This window comes from Oratosquilla oratoria, chromosome 6, assembly GCF_046742065.1.
Source record: "Oratosquilla oratoria isolate Oo_2021 chromosome 6, ASM4674206v1, whole genome shotgun sequence".
In the NCBI taxonomy this organism is placed as follows: Eukaryota; Metazoa; Arthropoda; class Malacostraca; order Stomatopoda; family Squillidae; genus Oratosquilla; species Oratosquilla oratoria.
The window spans coordinates 66,638,420-66,649,698 of record NC_134782.1 but is presented as its reverse complement, the minus strand read 5'-3'; the positions used below and the strand labels follow the sequence as shown (position 1 = coordinate 66,649,698).

General features: G+C 41.7%; 1 protein-coding gene across 2 annotated transcripts in view; it reads left to right on the top strand.

Annotated features, from left to right (window-relative positions):
• The first annotated feature begins 2,174 nt into the window (after positions 1-2,174).
• Positions 2,175-11,279, top strand: part of LOC143026548 (protein MMS22-like) — a 33,816-nt gene continuing 24,711 nt past the window's right edge. The window contains exons 1-8 of one of the 2 annotated variants that reach the window (XM_076187125.1): positions 2,175-2,236; positions 5,393-5,446; positions 5,886-6,042; positions 6,656-6,893; positions 8,441-8,708; positions 10,046-10,288; positions 10,476-10,589; positions 10,741-10,962. In XM_076187125.1, the coding sequence (XP_076043240.1) occupies positions 5,435-5,446; positions 5,886-6,042; positions 6,656-6,893; positions 8,441-8,708; positions 10,046-10,288; positions 10,476-10,589; positions 10,741-10,962 (1,254 nt within the window). In that variant the 5' untranslated portion in view covers positions 2,175-2,236; positions 5,393-5,434. Of the gene's footprint in view, positions 2,359-5,392; positions 5,447-5,885; positions 6,043-6,655; positions 6,894-8,440; positions 8,709-10,045; positions 10,289-10,475; positions 10,590-10,740; positions 10,963-11,279 lie in introns of both variants that reach the window. The other variant, XM_076187124.1, reaches the window with a different exon arrangement.

Here is an 11,279-nt window from a genome sequence, read left to right as displayed (position 1 = left end):
ACCCGCTCGCCAGCGTCAGCGAAGAGGCCAGGCGTGGGTGCGGGCCGGTCGACAGGAGAGGCCCCGGCATATCCTCCCCCACGATCGGCCGGCGAATAATTAAGGGCTCTGACTGAGAGTTCAATTAAGTGCGACCTCTGCTAAGCCAGCGAGAAAGAGTGCGTGTATCTCTCTTTCCTTCCAAGCACAACTCTGAAAGCAGAGAATTACTCGACTTGGGAAATGTGTGTATTTGTCTTTGGTGTAAACCCACTTGCCAACGTCAACGAAGAGGTCAGCCTTGTGCCAGACCGGCAGCAGCAAAGGAGAAAATTCTCCGCAGCGATCGGCCGGCGAAGATTGCTGGGTGCTGTTGAGAGAGCTGGAGCGGAGAGCGACGTCTAACCTCTGCTGAGTCGGCTGTTCTGACTTGCTAGAGAAGACCATCCGCTCGCGCGGGATCGGTTTTTGTGGGAGGTGAAGAATGTCTGTAAGAAAATGAAAAGATAGCAGTGTATAAAAGAGGGCTATTGCCAAAATGCGTTTTTCGTAATCTCGGTTGGCAAAAGGCCGTCCTTTTAAACCCCGTGGTGGGATCACGGACGGGTCTCGTTGGAACGTCTAGCTTTCTGATTGACTGCTTTCCCTTTGGATGTGGTACGCGTGAGCGAGCTGTGATCCTTGGCGAGTGAATACGCCTCCGTTCGCGTTGGTGACATCACCAGTCTAGGTTGGACCATACTATATGGACCTTGGATTGGACCGGCCAGGGAAGCAGACATCTTCAGTATGCTCGGCATCGGCGGCTGAGGCAATGTCACCACACCATAGATATTCCCTTTTCAAAGTTTATTATGAGCTCTCGTTGATCTTTCAACCCATATCAACAGGTCTTCTTTGTCCATTATGTTGATTTGTTTAATCTAACTACAATTATCATGTCAATTCTCATCGTTCTTCCATTGTGGGAGGCCCCTGTCCTCTAGTCTTTCTTAATGGATCTCAGCACACCACCATCTTTGTTAGTACTGCTGGCGGGTATTTATAATTTGCGGACTTGCGGAATTTGTGGATCATGCAAACCTAACGTAACGGCCTGTGCCATGCTTCGACAAACATAGATACAGTTGAGCGTTTTGTTATATATTTTTATGAGTCCACACCAGCTGCTAGCTTTGTAAAGCGATTATTTTGCCTTTCGACACTTCTCCTCCCGGCCTCCCCAGATGTATTAACCATCCCCTGTTCCTGTCCGCCACAATATTGCATTTCCTTTATTTGTTCACTTGTTTATATATTCGTTTATTCACTTGTGGTTTGTATATTTATTAATCTATTTATCATCATTGTTTTGTTTTCATTTGTTGCCGTTTTTGAAGGATTATTTGATCTACTTACTTGAGGATGTCTTGAAGGTCTTCCTCACAGTCGTGGTGGCCCACTGCTGCTGCCAGATCTAGTTATCTCGATAGCCTTGTTTCTCTGTTGTTCTTAAAAACAAGTAGATGCTTTTATGTATATATATTTTTTTCGGGCCAAATGGTTGTCCACGAAGTGTTGAGCCATGTAGGACCATTTGCAAAGGTGCTGGTTCTTGCAAAGTCGTGGAATTTTGCTAGAAGACACACAGAAGTTCCATGAAGGGTGGGGAACTGCTTATTGAAGTAGTCCTTTTATGTAGGTCACCTATAAACGATGATTCAGTATGGATGAAGTTCAGTAAGTCTGGAGGTGGATCGAGTCTGCTCATTAATAAAATTATCTACTGGGCTAGAGAAGGGTGGGTAAGGCTATTCTATGTTGCAGTGTTTGTTCCCTCCTCATTGGCTAATTAATTGGTTGCCTTATTCCAATACCATGTATTATTATTTAATAGTTTAATTTAAAAAAGAATATATATACGAATGAATAAGATAGCAACAAAGAAATATAGCTACCCCAAAAAGATAATAGTTTTCTTTCTAGTTTTAGCGTTCACTTAGAGATGGCGCTGTAACCCGAGAAAATTATAACCAATTTAGTAACAAACATTTTCCTTTGTTTTACTGGTATAATTTCGTAAACAAAACGTTTTTGTTTCACCAAGTAATCATAAACTATTATGAAAAAACGAATTTAAGAATTATATTCTGGGATTATATATTTACTAATGAAGAACAAACTAATTTGTAATTTGTTATCAATTTTCAACATTACAAAATATGTGTGAAGTTTCGGAGGTTTCGGCGCCAAGATTGATCAGCTGGGGTAGTTTAGGGTGAGAAAATAAACATCAAACAAAGAAGCTTTCGATGGGATTTCAAGATTATTTCGCATGTTACAGATGTAATGAAATTATGATTTAATATGAAACGCCCAAAGTATTCGTCCAGATAGAAGGTAAACTGGAAGTAACAACGTTGTAATGACGTAGCTTAATTTCCCAAACTTGAAACTATGATAACATTTGCAAGGAAATTGTCACTGAAAAACATTACTTTTTAACAATATTTTTCGTTTGTATAATGTGATTTACTGCGTCAGGTTACTTCAGTTTTTTCTTGTGTTCCTAGATTTTATTATTTAGTGCATGGCATGGTTCATGTTTACTTACTTTTGTAACTTTACTTAGTGAAGTTCTGAGGTCGATCCTCACAGCCGTAGTGGACTACCGCTGCTGCCAGTCCTGTTGTCCTTCCTTGCGAGGGTCAGTTGGTCTGGTAGTGTGTTTTGAGAGAACCTACTTATGGCAGTGTAGCCTGGCACTGGAGGCTCGTCTGGCACCTTCCGCAGGAACCTGTCCAGTGCATGTTTGAAGCTGTCCACCGAGCATTTAGTTTTCTCTCTCACCTCTTTTGGGAGGGCGTTGAAGATTTTTGGACCCTCATGGCCTAGGCTGGTTGCCAGTAGGGTCTTAATCCTCTCCGGGGCTCTTGATGGGAGAGTTTGTCTCTCACATTTGCGCCCATGCCTTATACTGTGGTATGGCTTGATTGTAGAGGGCGTGGGGTCCGGAACAAGTCCCTCAAGGATTTTCCATGTGTAAATGGCCCTGTATCTTTCTCTCCTCCTCTGTTGAGAGTATAGGCCTAGTGCTCCCAGGCGATCCCAATAGTTGAGATCTTGCATCCCTTTGATGCGCCTGGTGTAGTTCCGTTGGACAGCTTCAAGCATCTGGATGTCTCCGCATTTGTGTGGTGACCAGAGTTGGCTACAATAGTCCAGTATCGGTTGGATAAGCGACTTCCAGAGGGTAAGCATCACTTGAACCTCTCTTGAGGAGAAGGTCCTTAGGACCCAGCTGGCCATCCCTCTTGCTCTATTTACTGAGTGCATGATGTGGTGTTGGAAAGTGGCATCATCACTTAAGTGAATGCCCAGGCTTTTCATATGGGCTTTTGGTGTGATTTTCATACCTCTCTCCGTGTGCAGCTCAGTGTCGTCTTTAATGCCTTGATTTGTGCCATATCTCAAGACCTCGAACTTCTCTTCGTTGAATTGCATGTTGCTGTTGTTGGCCCATGCATAAACTGAGTTGAGATCGTCTTGTAGATGTTGCACATCCCCACTTTCCCGCACAGCTGATGTGGGTATCATCGGCAAAAGACAGGAGGGTTGAGTCCACCCTACTATTTATGTCATTCATATGGACAAGGAATAGGAGGGGGCCAAGCACAGATCCTTGTGGTACTCTGCTTATTACCTTGGATTCAGTTGACTTCACACCATCAACTGCGACTGCTTGTGTACGGTCTGTCAGAAAGTTGAAGAGCCAGACTCCTAGCTTCCCTGAGATTCCTAGATCCCTTGCCTTATGGAGGAGGACACCGTGGTCCACTTTGTCGAAGGCTTTAGCAAAATCTAGGAATACTACGTCAACATTTCTCCCCTCCGACAGGTTCCGTAGTAGCCAGTCATAGTGTGCCAGTAGGTTTGAAAGGCATGATCGATATATGTTGGTACTCGCATGTTGGTACCAGGGTATGTCACTATGTGGGTATGGGTTACCATTCTTAAAGGTAATTCAGAATGAGGTGAAATTTTAGATTACTTGTCCTTTTGTAGCTTCATTTATATGTTCTTATATTTAGAGAGTATAGTATAGAATTGCAGAACAAAAATGGAGAGAGTGGAGGGATGTCATCAGCTTCATAATTTTTTTGAGTGTACCACTGTTATTGTTATTGTATGAGGAGAGGAGTCTGTGTAGTGTGGTGAAGTGGTCATGGTGAACCAACTCTACCTCTTAGCTGGGCTTTACTCTGGAAGAGCTGTGCTTTGCTATACTACTTTTGACCCAACCACTTCAGCAAAAGACAACATGACCTCTCATCCCTAAAGTAAAGTGCTGGGATTGGAGAGGTGGTTAACTTGAACATCTTTGATACAATGAGTAATGTCTAATGATGCCTACATATAAGTACATAGGCATCATGAGGCGCAAGTGGATATATGAGAATGCCAGCGTTGGCATCTAGATTCTATTTATTTTGTAGTTTTAACTGAGTTGACAGCTGTCCCTGAATTCTGTTAACCCCTTCCATACGGTGCCGCACACGTAGGCGTCATGGGGAGCGAGTGTATTCGCGAGGCTGCCATATCGGCGTCTTGATTATATTTATTGTAGTCGCCCCTCCATAATGACATTCTTTCTAATTCTTTTGTAATCGCATTTTCTATGGTTATCAAAATTCACGGGTGAAGAGAGAACGATCGATATAAGCGGTGACTATATTTTATGATGCGAGTATTATTACGACACGTCGTACGGCTGGCATTGGCTGCTGCCACCGAGATCTAAGTCCATGACGCCTACGTGTGCGGCACCGTATGGAAGGGGTTAACTAGTTTCATTGTTTTTTGTGTTTATTATTACTCAGTGAAAGAGAAAGGGTAATACAGCAGTGACTTTATATTATATAATGCAAGTAGTATGATGCATCATACATTAGGCACCTGATGCTGTGTGTGAGGTTTTGACTCATACTGAAGAGGTTAATTTGGTTTTATTTGTGTATGATTCTGGTGTGTATTTTGACTCAGCCATCCCCATTTTAAGTTCTAAGATGTTATGTAGTAAATATGGAATAGTAATGATCTGGAGAGCAGGTTTCAGTCATATCATAACATCATCCTCAAGTCATGTTGGGGAAATTTTGTCATTCTTAGTTGATGGATGTTTGGGGTCTATTCCTGTGGACATAGTTCAGTATGGCTGTGGGAAGGCACACACCACTGGTAACTCAACAGAATCTCTTCTCTAAGTGACTTATGGACTGTAATCTGTCTATGATTGGACTTCTTGGAGTTGTAGGTCTCCTGCAAGATATCTGCCATCTGTGGCAATGGATCAATTAAATAGTATACAAATTTGAAGATTCTTATTTATATTCATAAAGTTTCTCTTTGTAAAAAACATCTACATTCTTTTCAGGGAACAACTTGGGAGTCCTGGAAAAGTATTTGAAAGACAATCATGGAAGGAAGGGTAAGTGTAGTGATATAAATATGGTATCCATTTACTTTTTGGTTCTCTGTTATTTAGATAATTAGTAGTGTACCTCAAGGGTGAATGTTTTGTTCCTAGCTGATGATTAGGTCATTTTTCATGTTGGTCATATAAAGTAATTGAAGAAGGAAATGTTAAACATGTCAGTGCTTAAACTCATTGACAAATTATTTGTCAGAAGTTTTAGGAAATGGCATGGCAACATGGTTCAAAGTCTAGACAACACCTGTTTCATTAATAGATATGTAGTCTACACCCCATGAATTTTTTTTTGAAAATAAAGAAGAAAATAAAAAATTGTACTCTTGTTTTGTGTAGTTTGTTGATAGTGTAGATATTAATGCACTATGCACAGTGTGTCTGTATAGTTACGTCAATTATTATAATTAAAATTTTTGTAACCTTTCCTTCTTTACAGAATGATGGAGATTCAATACCAGGCACATCTATGTCGATGACACCGCCACTAACACCTCCCAAGACAAACGGGGATTGTGCATTTGATAGTGATAGCCTCGATTACTTGGATTTCTTCACAAGTGATGTTGATCCATTTGTTGCAGCAGAAAAACCAGGTAAAAATTGAATTTGTGCAATATAAAAAGTTGGACTCTAAATGCTTTACAAATTTGGAATATCAAGGACCATACTGAATAAGAGGGAATGATGTGTAAACATTATCTGGGGTGACTTAGATTATAAGATGACAGGAAACTGTTGGGTGAGTGGGGATGGGTGCAAAGCTAAAGTGGCTGCCTCCCTTATTAGGGTGAAGAAGTCTTATGGTATATAGAACCTGAATTATAAAAATTATTGTCTCAGAGATCACTGACTGGAAACCTGCAGTCTTACAGTTGTCTGTGGTGTTATTGTGTTATATCAGTGGAGTAACGGGAAACTAAACCTGCCCCCACAGGCAGACAATCATATTTATTTAATTGTAATGTGCAGGGGCCACTAGTGTCAGTACCTACAAATGTTGGTCCTGCAAGACAGAAGACTGAGGGAATCATCTCCCTTCTGCCCCTCTTCAGATCTCATTAACTCTCTGCCTGTTTAGAGGTGCAGCATCAAGGGGTTGACACTTAATCTCTCTTAATCAGTTTTGACTGTATGTCCTCCACCTTTAACTTTGTATTAAACAATTCATTTTTTGTGTTTTGTTTTAACCTGACCTGACCATTTCAGAAGTGAAGGAGATAGAAGCCATAGATGAGGGCCCTCTCTGGTTTGTTTGTCGCGGATCTGTATCTCAAGGGGACAAAGGCATTGGTTCAAGCTTAGTTACCTCAGGAACACTTAATGCCCTCCTTCATGGTAACAACCCTTGTCCACAGGCCTTCAAGAAGCTGCCTTTTATTTTTCATGCACCATGTACTCCAGACACACTACATTACAACTTGGAATATTTTTTTACATGTGTAAGGTAGGTTTTGTGGAGTGATGAAATAACATGTATAACTTGTTTGTTATTTTTATTTATTTATGAGGGGGTGACCAAGGATGAGATATATAGATGGGGTAAAAGGGGCATTGACAAACAAGGGAATGTCTGTTGAGGAAGAAAGGAAGGGAAAAGACAGAAAATAGAGGTGAGTGGAGAACAGTTGTGTATGGATGATGCTGTGATGCATGGAAGGTAGTGGGTGGGGGATGGGGGGTGAGGGAATATGTGTGAATGATATTTTAATACAGCCCAAAGGGATATCCCACTGTCTTCTCTTTTTTTGCATGAGGGGACGGAGAGGGGGGTTGCCAATTAATGAAGTAGCCTTGCTATGGGTGTGCTGTGTCTTGCTACATTGCTTCTGACCCTGGGCAGTGGGCGAGATGCAGGATGACCTGTCATTAAGGGATTTTGGTTGTTGCTATTCTGTCATGGAACATAAGAGAGGAAGAGAGAAGGTGTTTGAATGTGTTTGAGATGAAATGTCTGAGAAGTATGATAGGGGTTACTAGGCTGGATAGAGTGAGAAATGAGGAGGTGAGGAGGAGAACAGGTGGAAAGGGACTTGGGAGATAGGGTTGATGAAAGGGTATTGGGATGGTTTGGACATATGGAAAGAATGAGTGAAGAAAGATTAGTAAAAGAGGTGTGGAAGGCAGAGGTGGGAAGAGTGAATATGAGGGGGTGTCCTAGGATGAGATAGATGGATGGGGTAAAAGGGGCATTATGAAAAGGAGGAATGTCTGTTGAGGAAGGACAGGAGAGGACAGAAGATAGGGGTAAATGGAGAAAGGTTGGGTATGGATGATGCTGTGATGCATGAGGGGGTGGTGGATATGTTTGAGAAATAATTTGATGCAGCCCGAAGGAATTTCTCCCCGTCTTCTCCTTTTCTGCATGAGGGGACAGAGAGGGGGGTTGCCAAATTAATGAAGCAGCCTTGCTGTGGATATGCTGTGTTCTGCAACACTGCTTCTGACCTAGGGCAGTGGACAGGATGCAGGGATGACCTCTCATCCAGGAGGTGCCAAGATGTGAGGGAGGGTAGTGGAGGATGTAGGGGATGGAATGGGTGGGAGTGGTTTCTATGCCTTTTTCTTTTTGGCTACTTCCCATGTAAGGGGAAAAAAAGCCTTTGGTATATGTATGTATGTGTGTATACTATTCTGTCGAAATGGTTCAAGTACATCCGGTTGTTGTTATTGCTTTGATTTGTGTAGGTTGTAGGGAATGGGAACCATCCTGAGGGTGTCGCACTTGTTCTTGTGAGTTGTTTGTAAACTATGATTAGAGTTTTTTCTGAAGACCAGTACCATACCTGAGCTTGCTACTGTTTGTAGTATGTTTATTTTCTTTTTGATTTTCATTGTTGGGTCACTGACGTTCATGCTGAAAGATATATGAGTATGAAATTGAGGTCCAGGATTTTGGGCCTCTTGGTCAGTGGAAGGATGTTGTTTTGCTATTAGATTTTTCTTTGGTGTGTACAAGTTCCTAAAGATTATTTTGTTTTTGTATCTTTTCAGGCAAACATTTGGAGAGCTTGAGCAAGGCACTGTGTCAAGTGGCCCATTTGAACACACACAGCAGCATGCTAAGTACGCCTCAATGCATCAAGACATTGCTTTGTTCTTCAATTGTCTGGTGTCATATGTAGCAGGTATTCAAACTGGAAGGCATGAAGGTTTCATGAAGAAGCTTCTCATAGAAATTCAGGATTTACTGAAGTATATTGGTCCTCTTCATGTACTACCTGCTCATGTTGCCTTGGCCTCATCTACCTTAGGAAATAAAGTAAGTGTATGATATATACATTTCTTACTCTCAAATTATGATTACCAGTCTTGCACCCATCCAAGACCTACTCATTACTCTTCCCATCTTAGCACCTTCAATGCCTCTTTTATTCTGTAATTCAGAATTGCAAGTAGTAGGGAACACATACCTTTGATCTATATGTATGTATGTACAATGACTGGGGTCACTGATTAAATGAAGCAGCCTTGCAATGGATATGCTGTGTCTTGCTGCATTGCTCCTGACCCAGGGCAGTGGGCGAGATGCAGGGATGACCAGTCATCCAGAAGGAGCCAAGAAAAGAGGGAGGGAGGGAAGGGTGGTGAATGGGAGTAGAGTGGGTGGGGATGAAATGGGTGGGAGTGGAATTATGCCTTTTGACTTTGGCTACATCCCTTGTAAGGGGAAAAAGCTCTTGGTATAATGTATGCATGTATTATTTTATTTATGTATTGGGGGGATTAAAAAGTGTAATGAGAAATAGACATTTGGGAATGAATACTAAGAGGAGATTGTATAAAGGAGCAATTGTGCTGACAGCACTGTTTGGAGCAGAAACATGAAATATAAGAGAGGAAGAGAGAAAGTTTAAATGTGTTTGAGATGAAATACCTGAGAATTATGGTTGGGGTTACTAGGCTGGATAGAGTGAGAAATGAGGAGGTGAGGAGAAGAGTGGGGGTGGAAAGAAAGTTGGAAAATAGGGCTGATGAAAAAGTTTTGGGATGGTTTGGGCATGTTGAAAGAATGAGTGAAGAAAAATTAGTAAGAGGTGTGGAAGGCAGAGGTGGAGGGAATGAACAAGAGGGGAAGCCAAAGATGAGATGGATGAATTGGGTAAAAGGAGCATTTGGAAAGAGGGGAATGTCTGTTGAGGAAGGAAGGGAGAAGACAGAAGATAGGGATGAGTGGAGAATGGTTGTGTATGGATGATGCTGTGATGCATGGAAGGGAGTGGGTGTGGGAAGGGGGGTGAGGGAGTATGTGTGAATGATATTTTGACTCAACCCAAAGGGATTTCCCACTGTCTTCTCTTTCTGAATGAGGGGACGGAGAGGGGGCATCACCAATTAAGTGAAGCAGCCGTGGTGTGGATGTGCTGTGTCTTGCTGCATTGCTTCTGACCCAGGGCAGTGGGCGAGATACAGGGAAGACCTGTCATTGAGGAGGAGCCAAGAAAAGATGAAGGGAGGTGAATTGGAGTGGAGTATGTGGGGATGGAATGGGTGGGAGTAGATTTATGCCTTTGACTTTGGCTATCTCCTTGTAAGGGGAAAAAGCAGTTGGTATATGTATGTATGTATAATTTTACTTATTTATCTATTTTTTTCTAGTGTTCATCGGCATCCTACCATCTGCTCCACAGTCACTTGGATGTTCGGTGGTGGTGCCTATCCTTACTGTACATGGTTGAGGGAGCACACAGTCCAATGCTTCAGCCTGAACCAACTGAAGTCTCATTAATTTCTGAGCCCAGTGGTCCAGATGGACTCCTGCTGGACAAGTCATTGCTGGGACAGGTCTTCTCGCTTATCTTCTGGGACTTGACAACAACAGCAACTAGATGTTGTGATAAAGTAAGTACTAAGCACAGAGAAAAGGATGTAGTTATTGGCGTATTTTGGAAAGCACCAACAACAATAGGAATGTCAACAGTAGTATCAATTAAAACCATGTGAAGGATTAAAGTATGTTCTATATTGTATAGTTGAAAGTAGTACCTGGTTTAAGGTGTAATAGAATATATGTTTTGTCTTTACACAGAAAAACCCTGATGAATTGTTATTGAGTTCTTCTTTTTCGTGTACCTGTATGCAAGAACTGTGTCTCCTCGCTCAACATGTTATGCAGCATCGTCATTCGTCCCTTAATAAATCAGTATGTCTTTCCATTTATGTAAATTCTTCTGTTTTGTATTCATGCATACTTTATAAACAGTATGTGTAAGGTCATAAGCATCTAGGTGTAAGATTTAATTTATGGATTTTTTCAAATATCCCAATGATTAACCAGAAAATGTATATTTCAGGGTTATATAGAGCAAGTAAGATTAAGAATTCTAGCATTTGCAAAATTAACTGGGACCAACCACTCCCCAAATCAAGTCAACGAAGATCAGAATTTTGATGTCATAAGTTTTCCAAGTTCTGTGTTCAGAAATTCCAAACCTTCTCATGTGTGGTGCCTCATGGTGGATATTATTCATTGTTTTAAATATGATGACATGGGAAGAGAATTGGAACACAGGCAGGTAAGCATTGTCATTTCCTCATCATGTTTCGTAGGACTAGGGTTGTCCCTCTTCTCTGCACTTTCTCCCACATAGGTTCATGGCAAAGAGTGTGCTGACTTGGCCACCTGGCTTGTATGTGCATGTAGGTTAACTTCTGGAATATAAAAGATTTTGTTCTAAGTATTGCCAGATGATTTATTAAGCCAAGACCTCTTCCTTCTCTTCTTTCCCTTCCTCTTCTTCTTCATTCTTTTGCCCCTACTACTCCTACAACACTCAGCAGTCCCATGTTTCTTCTCGGAGATCTCTGGGAAAACCGGAGAACACTTGGTATT